This window comes from Hyalella azteca, unplaced genomic scaffold (assembly GCF_000764305.2).
Source record: "Hyalella azteca isolate HAZT.00-mixed unplaced genomic scaffold, Hazt_2.0.2 contig11024, whole genome shotgun sequence".
NCBI classification, from domain to species: domain Eukaryota; kingdom Metazoa; phylum Arthropoda; class Malacostraca; order Amphipoda; family Hyalellidae; genus Hyalella; species Hyalella azteca.
In genome coordinates, this window is record NW_025941036.1 from 14,505 (window position 1) to 35,416 (window position 20,912).

Consider the following 20,912-nt stretch of genomic DNA (forward strand, 5'->3'; position numbering starts at 1 on the left):
AAAACCTTATTTTGTTTCAGATTCTGTTTTTGAGCCTAAATTGAAAAAAGATTTAAAGTCCAGCCACTGAAGTATTTTATTGTATTTGGAGGTGGAGGTCAAAGGTATAATTGCTCACCCTCATTTGGGTGCTGCATCTCATGATGGTGGGACAAGATAATATCCCATCACTTCCAAGTGAGGCTACAACCTCCCTTTACACAACATCCGAGGCACCATTTGGCCCTGGAGTCTCCCTTGTGTCTACTAGGACCAACTCAGCAGTATTTGAACAGGACCCTGAAGCACCACCTGCTTTGGTGCCCACATCAGTGCACTTCACTGAAGTCATAGTCAACTCTTTAATGTCACTATACAACAAAATGGTCTACTCTGCATCTGAAAATGGCTCATGCCAAGCAGACTGTTCTGGTCGAGGAGAATGTCTGAATGGAACATGTTTTTGCTCAGTAAGTTTATAATAAATAGAATATATCATGCTGAATATGTTACATATTGACTTGCCACTATTGCAGCACTGATGATAATGAATTTATTTTGTAAACTAAGCTATGTGATAAAATTATGTTTTATTATTTTTTCAGGTTCAATATGAAGGAGAAACCTGCAATGATCCAAATGTTGCCTACTTTGCCTCTTTTTCTTGCATCTTTTTCTGCATTGCCATAATTTCCTTGGGTCAGCTAATAATGTGCATACGAGCGGAGTACAAAAGATTAAAAGCACCCACTCTAAGGAAAGCCTGCTGCATCACCACTCAGAAAATGCTCTATGTCATCACTTTTGTGGCGGCAGCTCTGCGAGGCGCTTACTTCTCATCCCCAGTGAGTGTTTAACTTGGCATTTTTAAAAATGTAAATGGCAATTATTTACTATTGTGAATGATTTATTATTTTTTGAATAAATATGGAGAGCAGATTGTTGTTGGAGCCCATGATGAGATATTGATTGCTTTGATACTTAGTGTGTGTAGGATTAGGATAATTGATTTTTGTTGGGTTATGAGAATTAACCTATAGTTTCTTATTCTAATTAAATAATTTTGGTTTGTACCACATTTTTACACCTACAGGAAATTATGTATTGTTTAGTTTTGGAAACTCTTTCCTGTTACACATTTTCAATGTGTACAAAGATAATATTTAAATCAAAGAAAGTGTTGAGAAAGTTCTTTAAGGTTGTAATATAAAACTTTTGAGGAATTTAGATCCATTATCACTAATCTGTCAACTTCTCAATCGTGAAATGAGCAAGGCATCAACATTCATTGCATTTTTTATTCAATTACCTAATCCTAATTGATCTGATGGATTATATGCTGGTTTATCTGTAGTTTCATGAAAATATCATTATGTTGCCAGTTAGACATGTAACTTTTATAACTTTTCAGAGCAATGCCGAGCTGATGTTGGCATAGAAAATGTCATTATGTTGCCAGTTAAACATCTTCTATGTAACTTTTATAACTTTTCAGAGCAATGCCGAGCTGATGTTGGCATAGAAAATGTCATTATGTTGCCAGTTAAACATCTTCTATGTAACTTTTATAACTTTTCAGAGCAATGCTGAGCTGATGTTGGCATCAAGTTTCCTGAGCAGCTTTTACCCTATGATCCTGAGTGGAGGATCACTCATCGTCTGCTTCTGGGCTGAGGTATGCATTTTGAATTGAATTTGGTTATATTTTGTCTGACATTTTTGCTAATCTTGTGTTTTTTCTTCTCTAGGATGTTTGAGATTAATTAAATCAGCAATTGATGGCAAATTCCTTTATGGTTTTGTCTATACTATTTAGCAATGAATCATTTTACCTTCTTCATCTCAAACTGTTGCCTAGAGAAATATTAAATGTCACAATTGCCATTAAGGTATAGGTACGTAGGTACCCATGGTTGAACGAGTAGTATAAGGTTGACCCATGAGAAGCTCATTTTGCATTTGTAGTTTGTTGTTTGCCCACTGATCTCAGTGACGTCACGGGCATTAACCATTCACCGAAATGCGATCAAACCAGTCAAAGAATCCGTCATGGGAATGACGGGATTGTTTACGTTTCTCGATCTCAGTGACATAACAAGAAAGCTGAACTAAAAGACAAAAATTCTCGTGGGTCAACCTTGTATAGTTCAACCATGTAGGTATGTAGGTACCTATCGCAACACCTCTTAATGATAGGTAGTCACTATCAGTAGACAAAGGCTTCAATTCCTTGTACTCAGTATGATTGAGCTTTCTACCCAAAGTGAAATGGAATGTTTTGAAAATTCCTCTTTTTGAAGACATTAGCATGTCATGGATCACAATTACCTGGTATAATTTTCACTGGTTTGTTTCAGGCATTTCATCTTAGAAATGTGAGATGTGAGCGCCCACGGTTCCTTGGCAAAAGTTTCCTGGGATTTCTAATCTTCAACGTCATCACCTACTCCCTATTTGCTGCTGAAGTGTTGCTGCAGCGGGGCTCTCCTACTGAAGAAGAGAGGGTAGGAATTAATTTGTGCTCCTAAGATGGTCTGGTTCTTGCATGTGTTGGCTATTCATTTGAATTACTTGAACCATGAGTTAAATGTAAATTAAATTATTATTGAGGTATTTTAGGTAAGGAGAAAACATGTCCTTGTGGAAATGCAAAGGGGTTTAATTTAATAGCTCAAAACAAACGTGCAGGCTGAATTCATCCTTTTGTTTAAAACAAGTTTCACCGTTTCAGTAATGTTGAAGTCTTAAGATGGAAAATTTGTTTTCATTTTCTAATCAATAATGAATTCAACCAACATTTAAGAGCTAACCTCGTTATTAAGTTTTCCTAATTTTTCAAGTTCTGTTAAAGTACTTGAGTTTCAGGTTGCTGCCATAAGCTAGTCATGCGTTAACAATTGTTTATCCCTTGAGCAGAGTTTCCTGGCGCACGTCTTCAACGGCTGCTACGCTGTGCTCATGTTCATCATGGTGGTCTTCTTCCTGATCTATGGCGTGGAAGTCTACTTCAAGGCAAGCCTCATTATTCCTGCCTGTATTCTATGTCTTGAATATCTGTTTCTTTTTACGTTACTTTCATCCTTTTTACTAGCGATATTTTTCTACGCTAGATGTTTGTAATTCTTTTTGTGTTGACAAATCATAATGCTACCAAATAAATGACATGTTTTATTGCTCAGTGTGTGATTACATTGATTGTCTATGTCCATGCAATCTCATGGCGAAATCTCTTGATGATCATGGCGAAAATCATGTCCATGCAATCTCTTGATTGTCTATGTCCATGACGCAATTCCTTGCGTCAAGCAAGAGGCTGATCTTTACTGAAAGGCATCACGGGAAAGTTAATTTGTAGATAGCAGCAGGTTTATAAATTTTGTTTTTCATAAATTAAATTCATTCAGATTTGATTTCTTTAAAGATTTATGCTTTCTATAAAAGTACGCATTAAATTTGTCTTCAATTTAATTTGGGTTAGTCACTGTGAACATCCTCAGCTGTTTTTTGATTGGCAAAAGAAATAATTTTGCTTTGCGTACTTTGATATTTTACCGTAACATAAATATTTTCATACTTATTCCACAATGAGGTTTCTCTCAGTTCACGCCATGCATTTATATTTGCTGGTAATTATATGCACCAAGTTTGTAGAGTGAACATTCGAGCAGATTTTGTAGATTCATTAGAAGAAAACCATTTGTGCATCATTAATTTTCTATCTGCTGTCTCCTTTCTAAAACGGCTCGCTTAATATCATATTGTCATATTTACCTTGAAAAAAATTGTCCCCGAATTTTCTAATATGCTATATATTTCCTATTGAATCTTACTGTTGTGAAGCCTGCAGCTTTAATGAGACGAGTCCTTCAAACCAGTTTCCTCGTTCCAAGTTCAATATATACCCTAAACATAAGATTCTCGTCTATTCTAGTTGTAATTTTGAGAAAACAGAATTAAGTCCCTATTTCTGGTCGCTCAATTTATATTCGCTTCAACTGTCCATTGTTGTTTTGCATTATATTGTGATTGACATCAATTATTCATGGTTGTTGCGTGTGGTGTGACGTGAGTTGCTTTACGCTGTAGGTTCGTGGTGGCTTTGTGAACGATTCGCTTGTGGTCGGGACCCTTCACTCACGCCAGCCGAGCTCCGCGAATACCGTCCTGGTCACCACCACCGTCACCACAGACGCCGACGTCGAGGCTAAGTCCACTACCTGCACTGGACTTAGTAAGCAGCCAAATACATCTAATGGAGGCTTCGAGAAGACCTGTGGAATAAAGAAAGGTTCTGTTACGTCAGCTGATTGCATTGATGCCAGTAGCGATGAAGCTGCACTGAAAGAGAAATCTCTTGAACCGCTACTCAAGCACGCCTGCTCATGCAAATCATTGATGCTCCAAAAGAACGCTATTGCTGCTGCACCTGAACCCAGCGCTTCTGATGAACATGCAGCTGTGTGTCAACAACTGCTTGACAAAACTGTAAGTGATCTTTGTTATTAATTGTCTTGCATGCTGGCTGTGATAACTTGGTCGGAAGAAACATGAATTTAGTACTAGAGCCCCTCCCCTTTGCCGCTTTATATTTAAATTTCTAGTAGGTATACTTTTCTTATTATTAATGAATAATAAGTAAACTAAGTAAACCATTTAACCAAGATAAGTTATGATGCACGCTCATAGCCCTTGTAATTGCTTAATCACTTGTAAAAATTTAACTAGTACAATTTTAGTCTCGTGTTGGCGTTAGCTTGTGTCAAGTTTGAAATATCCCCTCAAAATGGAGTAACTCCATGTGGCGCATCTACTCATCCTGTGGCTTCTATGATGATTTTGATCTTATGTGGGACTGTAAATTGATGGAAGTCTACTTGAAGTGTGTTCATTTCGTGTCTTATAGAAGTAAGTGTATGAAATCATTTTCTATGTTCTAATATCTTTATCTGATTCTTATCAGTAATTATTTTTTAAAAAGATATAAAGCTTCACCAAAAAATGCTGCTGCTAACTTTTAGCAAAATATTTCGTTCCATATTACTGCTCCTTAATACGTACTACGTGTGAGGAGCGTATTAAGCTGTACAATACTGGGTGCAGGTGCGGGTAAGCAGCAGCCCCGGAGAGGAAGATAGCAGGGGCCGAGGTATCGACTACTCGCAGCTAAGCCAGTCGAGGTTCGGGCTCGTCTTCCAGGCGTGCATGCTGATGATCACCGTGTGCTTCCTCTTCTCTGACGTGCTCGGCGGCTTCTGGAAGAACAGGTAACTTGTCTGGCAGATTTTACTGTTCCAGCGATGTTATTGTGAACTGATTTTATAATATGACTCAACTTTCCACGAGCTGATCAAATGGTTCTTGGAAAAAATCATTTTAAAGTTGAACAAATTGTTCTTCATTCCAGTTTTATGTGTGGCCCCAAATGTGTGCAGGGGTTTATGATCCAATTTAAATTTTCATGAATCCTGGTGCATGGTTTTCTTTTCCTGCACATTTTTTATTGTAATAGCAATGAGGATATTACTCAACGGGCTATTGATAGTGTTTCCCAACATGGACCACATACTACAATTTTTTTTTTACTTTATACACCACCTCCTGAATTAGTTTCGGCCACAGCCACACACTGCAGCCACTCTTAACAATGCTCTGTGCCACAGGGTGCCGTTCATGTCCCGTAATGCATACAACATTTCAGCCACTCTTAACAATGCTCTGTGCCACAGGGTGCCGTTCATGTCCCGTAATGCATACAACATTTCAGCCACTCTTAACTATACTCTGTGCCACAGGGTGCCGTTCATGTCCCGTAATGTATACAACATTTCAGCCACTCTTAACAATGCTCTGTGCCACAGGGTGCCGTTCATGTCCCGTAATGTATACAATATTTCAGCCACTCTTAACTATACTCTGTGCCACAGGGTGCCGCTCATATCCCGTAACGCGTACGACATTTCAGCCACTCTTAACAATGCTCTGTGCCACAGGGTGCCGCTCATGTCCCGCAACGCGTACGACATTCTGTTCCGTGTGGTGGAGCTGGGCGTGGCGCTCTGGTTTCCGTGTGTTCTCTGGAACTGCATCGCCCCTGAACAGCTCTGGATACTCAATCCTAGCAAGATACTCAAAAAGATCGATATTGACAAGAGTGTTGAGGTCACTGACCATCATGACGCTGGTGAGTGGAGACATATTTATCCGCAGAAATCTCGGTTTCGAAAAGTATCCTCGTAACTCCGTATAACCCCTAAGCAGATTTTAGGCTCAGTTTTATGATATTAATAAAACACAATGGAATATATGGGACAGATCAGATGGAACCTCGTTCATTCTCATATTTGACCCAAAAATGACGTGATTCCAGTGCCAATAATCCAATTAAGTGAAAGTTCTTTTAGTTTAACCAACCTTGTTTAAGAGTAATTCAATATTATCTTTGTTCCATTTTATGAAAGGAGGTTAACTTTAGCTTAGTAATTTTTTCCATGAAAAATTGCAATTCTATTGACATCAATCTTACGCAGGGTTCATTATGTATCTAAATGAAATGCTAAACATGTTGAACCGATATGCAAATAATTCCGTTAGTTTAAGAATACATTTATAATGGAGGTTCGTGTGTTTCAACATCATTTCGAATAAAAACCAACTACAACATTCCATTTGGGCAATAAAAACGGCAACACAAAGGAATGATGTAGAAAACTTTGTATTTCTTCTTTACCTAAGAATACTACTTAATTATGTACTCTAAAAGTAACCATGACTCAGGCGACATCAAAGAAGAAGACGACACCAGCGTGACGGAGAGCAGCAAGCGCGAGTGCTGGATCTGCTACGACACGGACGCTAACACCGTCACGGGGCCCATGATAGAGCCTTGCTTGTGTCGTGGCGACGTGGCCGCCGTACACCATAACTGCCTGCGCAAGTGGCTTATGGAGTGCGTGCAGAACAACAACATGGAGCAGCTTGCCTGCAAGGTACGGCTTATGGAGTGCGTGCAGAACAACAACATAGATCAGCTTGCCTGCAAGGTAAGGCTTGTGGAGTGCGTGCAGAACAACATGGAGCAGCTTGCCTGCAAGGTAAGGCTTATGGAGTGCGTGCAGAACAACAACATAGATCAGCTTGCCTGCAAGGTAAGGCTTATGGAGTGCGTGCAGAACAACAACATAGATCAGCTTGCCTGCAAGGTATGGCTTATGGAGTGCGTGCAGAACAGCAAGAGGTGGGGCGGGGCTTATAGGAAAAGCTTTGAGTATCTCAAAGTTAGAATGAAATCTGATGGGCTGTTAATATTAAATCATAACTGGCACCTATTGCTGAGGACAAGCTGACCTATCAATTGCCAGAATGCGTGACTTAATCATCTCTGGTTGATCAGGTATGCCAGGCGGAGTACGAGCTGGAGCGCTCGCCGAACTGGTGGATCGGGCAAGGCTTCACGTCTCGCCACTGGCTGCACACGGCGTCGCTGGTGACTGTCATGTGCGCTACCATCGCTGGGGCGTGGACCCTCCTGCAGGTCTACCAGGACGGCCTCATCCGCTCCCTCACTGCCGGCGTCATGCTCATCATCATCTACGTGTGTCTCAGGTACTGACGCGTCCTAAATAAACCCTAATATGAACTATCTCAGGACCAAATAAAGAATATTTTGTCCACTGTCTTCACTATTCACTTGAAAAGTAAGTAGGTGAGAATTTCTTTCTGGTTGAATAGAAATGACCTATATATATGAAAGTTATTGGAGTTTTTAAAATTAGCTTATTTAGAAATGTTAAGGAAGATAATGTGTGACAATTGAAGCTGCATTTAAATCGACGGGGGTAATATATTGTGATTTTGGTGTCAAAGCCATTATTTCGTAAAAAGTAAAGGATTCAGACTGCAAATTATGCTGGAGAATTTAGGATTGCCATCCCGAGAAAAATTGTAGAAGAGGTTAGACCCCTAAAAATGTCTGCCGTATGAACTGAAAATGCCACCTACATGATGATCTGTCATGGGATATAATTTCTTAGGATTCCTTCTAACTTCTATTTAAGATTTCCTCACTTCCTCTCCAATGTCGGCTTATTTCGCTGAAAAGCATATAATCACCCTCTAGCTTTGTATTGCATCATTTGATTTAACTTTGGAATCTGATCCATTCTACCTCAATTCGATTTAAAATGACCCGATGAATTTATTAAGTCATCAAAGACTTCCTAGTTCTCAATCGTTCCTAATTCTCCACTAATTAGATGGGCCCTCCAAGTTTCTCGTTCTACATTGTTCTGTTAGCCCTTCACATTTTTTAGTCCTAAACTTTTTTATTCATGTTCATTTGCATTACTACTTCTCACCCTGCGTAGGTTCCTGGGCTTCAACACGTTCACGGCGTACCAGCGTGCGCGGTATTCTGCTGTCAAGATCTTGAATCGCCACTTCAGCGGCCCCGCTGCTGTGACAGCGAGCAGCAGCGCCGTGTCTTCATCTCCTTCACACTCCATGTCCTCAGTGTGCACTGATCTCAGTGAGCTCAGTGATAACTACGTCGCCACTATCTCTGGGTCGCTGGCTTTCTCAGGCCAACCCGTGGCAGCTGCGTCTTCTGGTCAGGTTACACTCGACATTTCCGCAAATGTGGTGCACGCCTGAACTCGAACTTGTCAAGCCAATTGAGAAGTGGGACTTAGTTGCAAGTGCATTTTATTTGTGTCGAGTCTGTCACTCACTGTAGCATTTCAATAATATCTTTTACCTGCCATTTACCTATAAAAATGCAAATTCCAGCTCTGAAAGTCATCCTGTAGCCGTTTGCCAGTGATGGCACTAAAACCTCAAATGATATGAAGGCCGACAAGTTCTCAAGCAGACACGTCAGGTTAATCAGAACTTTAAGAATTTAGTATCAGTGTTACACTTGCAAGGATTCTGCTGCCGAGTTATCACTATGAGTTATCACTCGGTATTGCGAGTTTTCACTCGGTATTACCGAGTTATCGCTCGGTATTACGCCGAGTTATCACTATGACCTGAACAGACGCCCTCTGAACTTTCAGTTCTAATGACGTGTTCCCACGTCATTAATCAGTTCTAATGACGTGACTCCTCTGGAGCCTCTCCGAGTAATAATAAAAATACAAATCACAAACTGTACCCTCTATCTTTTATTGGTGGTGAAATTTGTTAGCCACTGGGAAAATCTGTGATTCTAAAAGGGTCGGTTATTAGCACTTAGTGTTCTTAATTTAATAACGGTAAGGTATGCATAGTGTTCGGCCCGTTATTAATGAAGTGTTACAAGCCCCTGTTATTTTCGAACTGTCAGGAGGTGAATCAACGGAGCACGTGATCCTTATGACTAATAAAAATCTAATTAAATTGTTGAACAAGTAATTGCTTTTGGTAGATTTTTGACATTCTCACATTGAGAAGATACACGAGACTATACATTATTCATTGCCATGTACTCCCACTCATCCTAACTAGCCCAATGTACTGTAGCCGAAGTGTTCGCCACCAATACGATTGTGGATGGCATCCTTGCGTTACGTCTTCATCTGTACCACTGCCGAGTACTGATGTCTGAACCTGCAAATGTTTCTGGGCAAAGTCAATGTTCACTCTTTAACGTATGATTCTTTTTACTTCCTTAGTTGTACTATTTACCAATTTAACGAAAGTAAGCCAAAATCTAAACTTATCAATTAATTAGTGTAACTGTACGTAGTTGTTTTCGTTTTGTGAAATTTTACCTTTTATATTGTTTTTTGGTATTTCGTTGTCTGATCATGACAGTTCTTAGTTGGCCGCCACTTAATGTGTGATGTGGGCGCTACTTATAAAAAAATCTTAGTTATATGTAACTATTGGCCGGCTTGCTTGATTCAAGCCTGACTTTTGATTTTACGGTGATTAAGTTATTGATTTGCAAGTCATTGGAATATTGGCTCCATAGGTCATTTAAGTCCTTGTGTAAAGACCTGTGATTATCGGAGTTCTATCATATATTATTTTGTCGCGTCGTTAGAAGACGTCTATTTTGTGGGAAAAAGAAGTTGCTTTTTGTTGACCTCGCGTCTTTGAATGTAGTACGCCCCTTTTACCAATCTCCCATGTAGCGTTGTTTTGAACCCTTCAATGATGCACGTTTATTTGACCTTTCTCCCAAGCGGCGGTTATGTTAACTATGAATGATGTACGTTTTTTTGATCCGTCTTTTATATACCGTTATTTTCGTGCATTGGAAACCTTCAGACAACAAAAAACCAACAAACGATTATTTGCAAATGACGTCACGTCTATCATTGAAGTCATAATTATTCTTTCTATCCTCACTAATGCGCGCTCCATATCCGTCCATGTGTTGCTTTCAGCCTCTGGTGTTTCCCATGTATCAGCTTTCTTTGCTTCATGTCTTTAGCTCGAATTTCTAATAGTCCTTTCGGTTCCTGTCTTTTATGTTTCGGAATTATTCAACTTCTTTTTCGTAACGTTCATTTTCAGACTGTTGACTTCGCTCTATCATTTTCCCAAAAGTTTTCATGCATGACGCATTGTAACAGCTGTAATAATAGGTAGTTTTCGTGTTCATGGTAGAATGTTTTTATTACTGCCTGTTCCAGAGAGCTTCAAGCTACAACTTCTCCAATTTATTATCCATTCCTTGACATGGATTTACTAAATCTCTAGCTATGTGGCTGGTAATGGTTATTATTTTGATTTTTGTAATTCTTTAGTTGAAGTTTCCATTATCGGACTTATTTAATGTCCTACAGAGTTGGCCACTATTTTGCGTATAATCTTACTAGGTATTTCTCAGTGTTCACTATATTCATATTATCGCGTCCTCACTCCTATATCGCGTTGTGCTGCCTATGCTGACCTATTGTTTATTCCTTGTGCTTTTTGACTCCATCTGTGTCTTGCGATCATACCGCGTTGAGGCCAAATCGACTGCATTGGAGATCCCTGGCTTTGAATCATAAGTTGAACTTCTGACCTATTCGTGCATTGCATTTTTCATCTACGCTCTGTAATAATGATGTCAATTTTTGTGTGATGCGTTAACATATTTTCTAGGGTTACTTGTTCTCTTTAGACTGCACCCTAATTTCTCTATTAGCTTTCGGGCATTTCTCACTGTATGTGTGTGGGTATGTTTTAAACATTATCGGTATTTTTTTTTTCTTCATTGATACCCTGTTATTTTTCTCTGTAAATGGAGCAGTTACCATTCCATCTCGAGTTCTACTCTTTGACTGCCATTCAAGTTTGATTGTATTGCAATGTTGCTGGTCTCCAGAACCATGCATATGTCGAAAATGTTCTTGTAATTGATGCTACTTGCTTAAAGTCTCTGTAGCATTGCTTGTCAACATCCGCGTGAAGAATTGAGCTGCCTGCTCGATGATCAGCATCACCGAATTAACTCTATCTTCGTTGTCGTAATCTGCTATTGTCGGGCCCACGAGGTCGTTTTAGACCCCATGATGAAGTCAAAATAATTGACGAAAAAGCCTACAACTCGTTCGAGAGTTTGATCGTAAATTAAGTAGTCTCGTGCGGCACTCGAGCAGTTAGCTCTTCACTGTCCAAATAAGTCTAATTTATCCATTTGTTTCGGTACAATTCTCTTCTGAGCTTTGGATTAGTCGGGCTGTGGAGGGCTAAGCTCCTGAACTACACAACGCTGTACAATTGCTTTATTTTTTCAATGTATCCTAAATCGAAGCTTAGCTTTATGATTGGAAGCACATCGCTACAATTCGGCTCTGTGATTTAGTGCAAGATTATTTTATTCGCTTTGTTACGTGGTCTGTGATTATCTTATTGACCGAATGTATTACTTGATACGCAAGTGATACGAGTGATTACCCAACCTAGAAATAGAAACTATGTATAAAATTTGCTATGGACTAGGTGGTTAGCCTTCCTCTTATTTATTCGTGTCGTTTGTAGTTGACCCCGAGAGAAAATCGTACGTTTTTCTCTGGAATATTGTTCCTCTATTTGAATCATATCCTTCGTGTGTATTTATTCGTATTAAGCTCTTGTATTGGTTGCTATGTAGCTCATGATTTTGTTCAGTGCCCTAAGCACTGACGGACAGAGTGTCCACCGACCACGGCGGGTGTCCTAGGACGCTATACCGACCGTTGACCAAATAATTGACCATTTTTTTGGTTGACCCTTGACCAAAAATGATTTATTCAGTTCGCATTCTCATAAAGCATTTTATGACAAAACGTTTGATTTGTGTTCAGTGGAGTTATGAAGAACTTTTATTCACCTTTTACGTTGTTTTATAGAGCTAATAGAGGCTAATTTAACCATCATTGTGACCTCCCGGCTCACGCATTTACTCACTTATTCGTTCGATTAAAATTCCAAAGTCTGTGTGAAACTTCAATAATATGAATCTTTCTTGAGAGTGCGTCGAGAAGAAACTTGTTTGCTGATATAAACTAAAATGGTCCGTTAACTTGAAGTGTAGCTGGTCCTGACATGTCTCAGGACTCTACTTATGCTTACTCTTCTTAAATGCTACACTTCTCGTCCGCTGCTAAAGATCCTCTGAACTTTGCTTGTGTGAAACCAGCAAAAATATAATGTGGCTAGTGCACCATTCTGTCTTGAATAATTAATCTTCTATTATTCCGACACAACCCAGATATCCGCTTGCAATTTCTGTTTTATTATTCTACACAGTTTTTTAGATACGGCATATTTTTTGGTGTATCTTTTTGACTTAGAGGTGATGTTGCAAGAGTTTTCTTTTTATGTATATTTTGTGGTTCAAAATATGATGCTATATTATATACCGATAAGGCCTCTACCATTGCATTAGGTCGTTAGGTTTACTTGGATCGTCCTCACATGGTAACCATAGCGTGAAGTCTTTGAATTGTAAGCGATTTGCCTTCCCAATGATTTACGTGATTCAGCTATTTCGTGATCGATATTTTCAATTCATACGATAACGAAAATAAATCATGCCTTCTCAGTTACTGAAGTGAACACCAATAACAACTTATGCTAGAAAACATTTAGATCTACCAGCGATGCTAGACCAATGAGCTTACCGATGTGACAAGAAAGTTATAATCTCCACGAGGTCTACTCACGCAAAGTGGCCTCTTTTTTTTTCCTTCGCACCTCATCAATGTCGCCAAAATCACAACGGGTGTAAAGTTGTGTAGGACTTGCTAATTTCCTATCAGTTTTATGCACAGATTGGGTTTATGTGACAAGTAAAGTTTCGATTAAGTTCTTAGATGCATGAAGGCATCATCAAAATTTATTATTGATATTTGTAAAAATGACTCGCTAAAATGCACCACTCTTCGCTGGAGAGGCTGCGCAGTCTTCGACTTAACCGCGCTGTGGGATGATCTTCATGGTCTTTATGTTACTGTTAGTTATTCTTGGCTACGTTTGCTAGTTGCGACGCAATTTACTTAATCAACACATTCTCTCATTTTATTTTATCCTTCGTTATTACTTGTTTCATCTTGAAGGCCTTTAAAACTTGCTCGGTAAGATCAGACTTGTTCTCATGTATACCTAGCGTAGTTCTAAGCTAGGGTGGTACATCTGGCACGACTACCACTCGCCCTCGCAGCATAAGTATAGCACGCGCTTCTCTGCGTTTTATTTCCCCTTAAATTACGAACGAAAGGTAGTTTACAACCAGATGCTACTGTACGTATTCGGAGATAAATATTTTTTTTTTACATAAATTGTTTAGGCAGCGTTTCAAGCGGTTTCGCTTATGTACATCCACATCTAGTATTTGTACTCCGGGCCAGTATTTCTACCCAACTGTTCAATGCAAATTGTTGACGAACTTTATTTGCGGGTTTCCCGTGAACGACCTCGAACGTCGAAAATCCAAGGTGCGAATGGAATGTAGCGCGTAAACTTTCATACGAAAATGTTGTGTTCAGTGTTTTTCTTGTACAATATTAGTCTACGACTTCATATGTTCTTGTATTGTCGAAGATTTCAGACTTACTGGGCATTGGTCTAGCACCCTAGCGTTAACTTTTAGGTGGAGGCGAGTTCGATTCCGGGACTTTACTCGCTAAAACGTTGATCCAAACGTCGAAATTGAAAAGGAAAAATCTAGATGAACACGCGGGCTTGACGTCCTAATTTTCTATTCTTTAATAGCTGCGATTAAAATAATGGAATTGACCGTTGCCTTTAACAACGACGAGTCTGTGGCAGGCGCTGACTAAGGCCTCTTCTCGCTGGGGAAGGAGTGGGATTGCAGCTCCTCAATCCCTCAAAGAAGAGGAAAGGCCATTGCTTTCCTTGTCTCCTTGGCTTCATGCTCCGTGAGATTGACGTTTTACTGTCATATTACATCAGCATTCCAGTAAAAACGGTACGTCGAAAGCGTTAAAGGTTGATTGCGATGGGCAGCAGTTGAGTATCGTTGCCAGATTATCTTCTTTTATGCAGTAGATATGTTTTGAAGTAATAATAACTAATTAACTAACAAAATCCTTAAAATTTTTGCGTACCATCTGTAAGGCACTGGCGTACCTCCTAAGGGTTCGCTTCCCACAGTTTGAGCCTCTGTCGTACTTGGTCGTCGTGGTTGTTGAATGGAGTAAGATTGGCACTAATTCAAAAGCCGAACAGATGTCATTGTTTGCATTGCTGCGAACTTCTGGTAGGCTATTATACATAGCATACAATTTTTCGAGCTAACTATATGTTTCTGAATGGTGTTAGCATCGCATAACAAGCGTTTTAAAATTGAATCAATGAATCGCATTATAGTTGGGAAAATGAACTAATCGAAGCCCCTCGGAAAGCGTAATGATTTGGTTTCTGAAAAATGCAATGAAACTGCAGAGAATATCACAATTAAGTACAGAGAAATAACACTGAATCTTTCGGAGAACGTAAACAACGCGTTTTGTGTAATTCAGCCTCTATTTTGAAGGAAAAAATGAACACGCGCAGCGGTGTCGCTAAGCTACCCAGCACACTACGGCAGGCATCTGCCAGGACGTCGCGTGGCTCTAGAAAACCTACACCAACTGCAGGAGGTGGAATAAGCACGTACTCCAGTCCTTATTTCTCAAGTGACTCGGGACTGCTAGTATCTCAAGATGGGAAAACGACTGATAATCTTAGTGTGGATGTATCGCGTGAATTGTGTTCAACAAGTGCCGAAAGAAACAAAGTCTGTGGTGTAAAAGGCGCCGAAAATGCTTGTCAAGCAGACTCAAGCTTCGTGATGACCAAGGGTAAAAAATCTCTTTCCAAAAGCAAGCCCTATGCTGTTGTCTCACTTCGCTCAAGAAAGAATGACGACAAGGAGCCTATTCCTAGTATTGAAAATTCTGTTGGTGCATTACAGGAATCGTTAACCCAACCGGATGGGAACGCCACTGCTCCATTGAGCATCTTATCGAGTTTAGATTACCCATGTTCATCATTGTTGGGTTCATCTTCGAATATAATTGGACAAAATTCTTCGTCAAGCTCTTCGCTGACGTCACATAATGTCAATGCTCCCTCCGATTCGCTTTCGAACAAATCCTCACGCACTTTCACTAAATCCTCGACTCGTTCTCCAACATCGTCCAATGCCCGAGGTCCATCCAAATCCCCTCGCAAGGTTCCTCCACCGAAGGTGTCACCTCCTGTGTACTGGCAGTCTGTGCTCTCCAACATCAGAACAATGCGTGCTGCCCGAGACGCACCTGTGGACACCATGGGATCAGACCAGTGCGGGGACAAGCTCACCAGTCCTGAGGTGACTGCATGTCATGGCACATTTCAGTGTGGTCACAAGGAGGATTAAATAATGAGTATTGTATTTATTATTATGTCGAATTAATTATTTCTGAATTAATTTCTTCCGGAGCCTCAAACATGAATTAGACTTAGATATCGTAGCTGCTTCATGAACCTAACACCCACGGTCACGGCCCTCAACCGCCTCTAGAGAAAAGCCATCTACGGCCTCTAGAATAAAAAATAAAACCAAATCAGCCCAGCTAGAGATGGAAGTTTGCAAGTACTGCAAAGAGATCTCTCTGAGCGAAGTCCAGACAGTTACCTGTGGACGATGTGAAGATCTCATTTGTATCAGCTGTTCAGACAGGCCACATCAGGCCTACACTTCAGAGCCGACATCACTATGTTATGTTATGTTATGTTATAACTTTGACATCATCGCTCCACCAATGTAGCATTGTTAAATTTGATGATCTTGCTTTGTAATTAATATTTATTGATATAGGAAAAGGAATTATGTGCTTATCTTTAGTTGGCGGCTGCTCCTTTCCAGTCATTTCAAGTTTCGTCCTTTGGGTAATTAGTATTTATACTTCCTCATTCCAAGCAACGGTAATGAGGCAGTTTTATCGCAAAGTTAGCGTAGTAAAAATATACACTGAATGACTATTTTTCCCAGGTGCGGCGGTTTCACGTACTCGTGTCACTCATGCTCAGCAGCCAAACAAAAGATGAAGTAAGCAACTCATATATAGTGATTAACATTACATTGAGGATTTTGAATTTGACATTTGATAATTTAACCCAAATGTAGATTCTCCGCAAGCCAAGACAAATTTTCAAGGCTTAGGAGGGCATCGTGCTAACGGAGATCTTTCATCGAGATAAATACTATAATTTTCTGGCTGAACGTTAGATTAAACAGGAGCTGTGTTGGTGGTCTCGGTGTTCAAGTTTTCTCACAGAGATAACGTCTCCTAAATCATGATTTATCAGTAAAATTTCACCAGAAAATGAGGTCAGCATTCATCCCTTAGTTGCATGTCGCTTTTGTAGGTGACGTACGCAGCCATGCAACGACTGCGGCAGCGCGGCTTGACCGTGTCGCAGATTCTCGAGCTACGGCCTGACGAGCTCGGTCTTCTCATACGACCTGTCGGCTTTTGGAAGGTTCGAACATATAGAAACTTATACGGAAATATCTTCTAATACTTTTTACCTAGGCTTTTCTTGGTTTAGGCGACGTTCTAATCGTATTATTATATTCAAATTTGAATTCTGAAAGCACCAGTTAGACCTATGTTAGAAATATTATGATACTTTCACCTAATATAAAAATTCAATTTTCTTGGTTTTCTACACTTTCGTTAGGAGGAATTTACCTCAAAATCTAATTCATATTTATAATCCCTTATGCTTTTAGGCTTAACACCCAATTTCTAACAGGTGATAGGTGTTTATTTGATGGGAATTTATTATACTTTCAAGCATCAAGATATATCTAAATCGCCTTATTATTAATATCACGCGAGAAGTGCGCACTATTGTAGGAATTATGTGCTAATGAAGTGACTCAATATTAGAGCAGAAACTCGTTAAAATACACTACTTTTCTGTGATGAATATTGCTTTCTATTAATTATTTTGTGTGATTCACTGGCTCCGAATACGGATGGGTTTTTAATAAATGAACGGAACACGCTTGATGAATCAGTATTTTCTTCATTAAGAGTCGTGAGAGCTTACATGAGCATTTGATATCGGGTAACAACAAGCTGACCGAGGTTATTCAATACAAAGATAACGATCACGCCATTCACGCTGATAACAAGCTATTTAGGCTTGTAATCAGAAATTTGGTTTTACGTTTATAGCTCATTATTAACATTGGTGTGTTGTACTTTCCTTATAAGTATTCTTTTTTTTTTTTTGACACTTTTTTCTCGATATTATGCAAGTGTGAGTGAGACTTAACATCAATATATGTAAATTAATGTTGTCTTATTTTTGGTCATACTGCAGAAGAAAGTAGTGTACTTGCAGGAGACGTGCAAGATACTCGCCAGCAAATACAACTCTGACATCCCCGACACGATCGAGGGACTCTGTGCCTTACCAGGGGTCGGCCCCAAGATGGCACACCTCTGCATGGAGATCGCGTGGGGGAAGGTTACCGGCATCGGTGAGTACCGCTCGGGGTTCTGTTATTTTACGGGTCTAATAGAGTCGATGAATAAAACAGTTTATGTGGTATACCATGAATGCATTTGTGCTTATTTTACGGGTCAAACAGAGGCCATGAATAGAATAGTTTATATGGTATACGATGAATGCATTTGTGCGCTAAACGTTAATCAATTATTAGTATGTTTTTGTATGCATATAATGTGTATGTTATTTATGCAGAAATTAGTATTAGATGGCAGAATTTTCTTGTTTATATGCGTAGAATTTATGACCAAAAAATGCATTGCAATTTTCAAGGAGTCGAACAATTCCTGAGATGATGTTAGTAGATCAAAAGGCAGGTTTGGTAAGTAATAATAATATATTAACGACGTTTCGAATGTAGCAACATTCATTTTCAAGTTAAAAGAAACATTGCATAATGAAATTTTCTTGGACAAGTACATAATAGACGTGAATAGGACACAACACCAAGATTTAGAGCCAGAAACTCCCTCCGCAAACGATCTCAAAGTTTAAACAAAACCGGCAGTTTGAAAATGGATAGCTGATAGATAGCACCGGCCTCTTAGAGAACTTTCGCTTTTTGACAGGGGCCATTAATTGTTGCGTTTCAAATTCAACTCCGTTGGCTAGTTTCTTTATACTGCGGAATGAAATCTTTGAGAGGAACTGTCACTCATTTACTTTTTCTTCTTTTTCTTCTCAACGCGTCACGTTTCGTGCAGGCGACTTGTGTACACCTGGCGCAGTTACCTCAATACAGATATTTTTAATTTTCTAACAAACTTATGGGCACACACCATAAATGATCAAAAATTCTCGCTATAATTATTACTTATTTTAATCGTTAATCTATATTCAATGTTTTCTATAAGTCGGTTAATCTTTTAAATCTAAATGTGTATCGGCTTATTGATAAGAATCTTGTAAGAAAGTTTGAGTGTGGCCTCAGGGGTGGACACTCACGTCCACCGCATCAGCAACAGACTCGGGTGGACTGGTGAGGGCACCAAGACCCCTGAAGGCACTAGGAAGGCTCTAGAAGACTGGCTGCCTCGCGAACTATGGAGTGAAGTCAACCTTTTACTCGTAGGCTTCGGGCAGCAGGTTTGTAATTTGAATATAATACTCTTGATTATTTTTTCGCTCAGGTCAGAATAGCATTATAAAAGGTGCACATGTTAATTGACTGTGAATTATTGCTTCTGTGGCTAATATTTTAGATTATTATCTCGCTTATTTGTAGGTTTATCGACAAATTGAACAATAAAACACTAAGCGAAAGAGAAACTAACAAGTAGTTCGTGTGGTCCAATAGGCAGGCAGTGTGGAATTCAACTTTGTGCTTCTTAAGTGGGTGTTCTCAATGTCAACGATTCAATATTTTACGCATGAATTATTTTACTTTTTAAACGTTTATGACACTGAATGAGTGGTTTATTTGGTCTACTGCGAATTCAATGAAAAGAAGTGACTGCGAAAAAATCAAAGATTTAGTAATTCTTCGGTGGTTTTCAGCCAGTAGCCTACTTCTTAACTTCTTTTTTGCACATTTTGAAAATCTGACAAATTATCAGGCTTTACAAAGATAAAAGTTCCTACTGCTAACAAGCAAACGGGATTGGTCGTGTTGCTGTGAACGATAAATTCTAAATTAATTTTTTTTAAATTTTACATTCTTATGTTGATAGAAGGGCAGAGTAGCTAGGTGTTTAAAGTTCGGAGTATCAAGATTGAAGAGGAGAGGTGCGGGTCGATTCCAGCTCTGTGCGCCAGTTTCTGGTCAGAATCGGCGAAGAGGCCGGGCAGTTAACCACAGCCGAATTCGAGCAGCGACTTGCGTGTTCGAGACCGCAACAAGCTGTGAATGTTCTGCGATGTTAAGAATCGGCGACAGGCCTACGGCCTAATAAATGTTGAATCATTTATAATTATGTATATTATTATATGACATGCCCGAATATTTTTGTGTCCGCAGATCTGTCTGCCCATTCACCCGAAGTGCAACGGATGCCTCAATAAAGACTTGTGCCCGTACGGCCGGAGGTCCAGCCAGTCTACGTCTCAAAAATCACCCAAACATGGCGATGTCAATGCTAAAAAAAGTGAACAATAATACTCGTGACGCATCAACGATTGGTCGTGATCGTAGCTCTGATGGAATATTTCATCACTCTTTTGTAGCCATCGTTTTTTCGTTTTCTTCTATACCTCCGGAAATCTGAGTTTTGGTTCTGATGAAAATCACCGCACCTTAACGACTGAACTACGAGACCAATTATCTAATTGTGAAGGAATAAATTAAACATACTAAGATGTAATATTTCATAAATTAACTGGTTTGATTAATAAATATACAAATATCTTCTCGAATTGTCAAGACACGGATTATTTGTTCCTTTACCAGCTTTAATTTGGGCATCACAGTTAGTTAATTTTACTGAGTCACCAAAAATTCTTACGCTAATTTGTTTTCGATATCGGAGACATGTTGCTTCAATTTCGAGACTCAAATGATTTTTTTGCAGACTGAAGTTAATGAAGTTTTCTATGCAATTTATTTCAGTTCTCATTTTTTTTTTTTTTTTTTTTGCTGAACGGGAATCGTTATTAATTAATCGTTTCACCAGTTGTTTACTTGGATGCCTCTTATATTTCCATATCTCATTTTTTAATAAAAATGTACGCCATTTCATATTTAAGTGCATTTTTATTCTCCATAAATAACGTGGATAATATTATCTGCTATGGTTCAGTACGCCAAACGTTCATTTACCCAAGTTTTTTCACCTTACCTACGTGTGGCGCAGCAGCTGCTCTGAGACGTGCTCTGAGACGTGCTCTGAGACGTGCTCTGGGATGTGCTCTGGGACGTGCTCTGGGACGTGCTCTGAGACGTGCTCTGAGACGTGCTCTGGGACGTGCTCTGAGACGTGCTCTGGGACGTGCTCTGAGATGCTCACTAAAGGCTATTGGGATCGCAGCGC

The 20,912-nt window shown here is 39.5% G+C and overlaps 2 protein-coding genes across 2 annotated transcripts; both read left to right on the plus strand.

Moving 5' to 3' along the window:
• The first annotated feature begins 35 nt into the window (after positions 1–35).
• LOC108678125 lies at positions 36–13,618 on the plus strand. Its single transcript, XM_018166472.2, has 11 exons — positions 36–449; positions 585–824; positions 1,559–1,654; positions 2,337–2,483; positions 2,896–2,991; positions 4,066–4,464; positions 5,080–5,243; positions 5,970–6,160; positions 6,754–6,965; positions 7,370–7,581; positions 8,343–13,618. Exons 1-11 carry the CDS (start codon positions 141–143, stop codon positions 8,626–8,628), a joined length of 2,352 nt encoding a protein of 783 aa, XP_018021961.1. The 5' UTR covers positions 36–140; the 3' UTR covers positions 8,629–13,618.
• A 1,126-nt stretch (positions 13,619–14,744) lies between these two features.
• LOC108678117 (endonuclease III-like protein 1) lies at positions 14,745–20,484 on the plus strand. Its single transcript, XM_018166463.2, has 6 exons — positions 14,745–15,751; positions 16,415–16,471; positions 16,792–16,905; positions 17,758–17,917; positions 18,878–19,032; positions 19,904–20,484. Exons 1-6 carry the CDS (start codon positions 14,939–14,941, stop codon positions 20,039–20,041), a joined length of 1,437 nt encoding a protein of 478 aa, XP_018021952.1. The 5' UTR covers positions 14,745–14,938; the 3' UTR covers positions 20,042–20,484.
• The last annotated feature ends 428 nt before the right edge of the window (positions 20,485–20,912 follow it).

Excerpts from the sequence above, each read along its gene's own strand:
- LOC108678125 (XM_018166472.2), top strand. The coding sequence starts at position 141 with ATGATGGTGGGACAAGATAATATCCCATCACTTCCAAGTGAGGCTACA. Across the intron at positions 2,992-4,065 it reads GCGTGGAAGTCTACTTCAAG|GTTCGTGGTGGCTTTGTGAA; the intron begins GCAAGCCTCATT and ends TTTACGCTGTAG. Across the intron at positions 4,465-5,079 it reads AACAACTGCTTGACAAAACT|GTGCGGGTAAGCAGCAGCCC; the intron begins GTAAGTGATCTT and ends TACTGGGTGCAG.
- LOC108678117 (XM_018166463.2), top strand. The coding sequence starts at position 14,939 with ATGAACACGCGCAGCGGTGTCGCTAAGCTACCCAGCACACTACGGCAG. Across the intron at positions 16,906-17,757 it reads GACCTGTCGGCTTTTGGAAG|AAGAAAGTAGTGTACTTGCA; the intron begins GTTCGAACATAT and ends GTCATACTGCAG. Across the intron at positions 19,033-19,903 it reads TCGTAGGCTTCGGGCAGCAG|ATCTGTCTGCCCATTCACCC; the intron begins GTTTGTAATTTG and ends TTGTGTCCGCAG.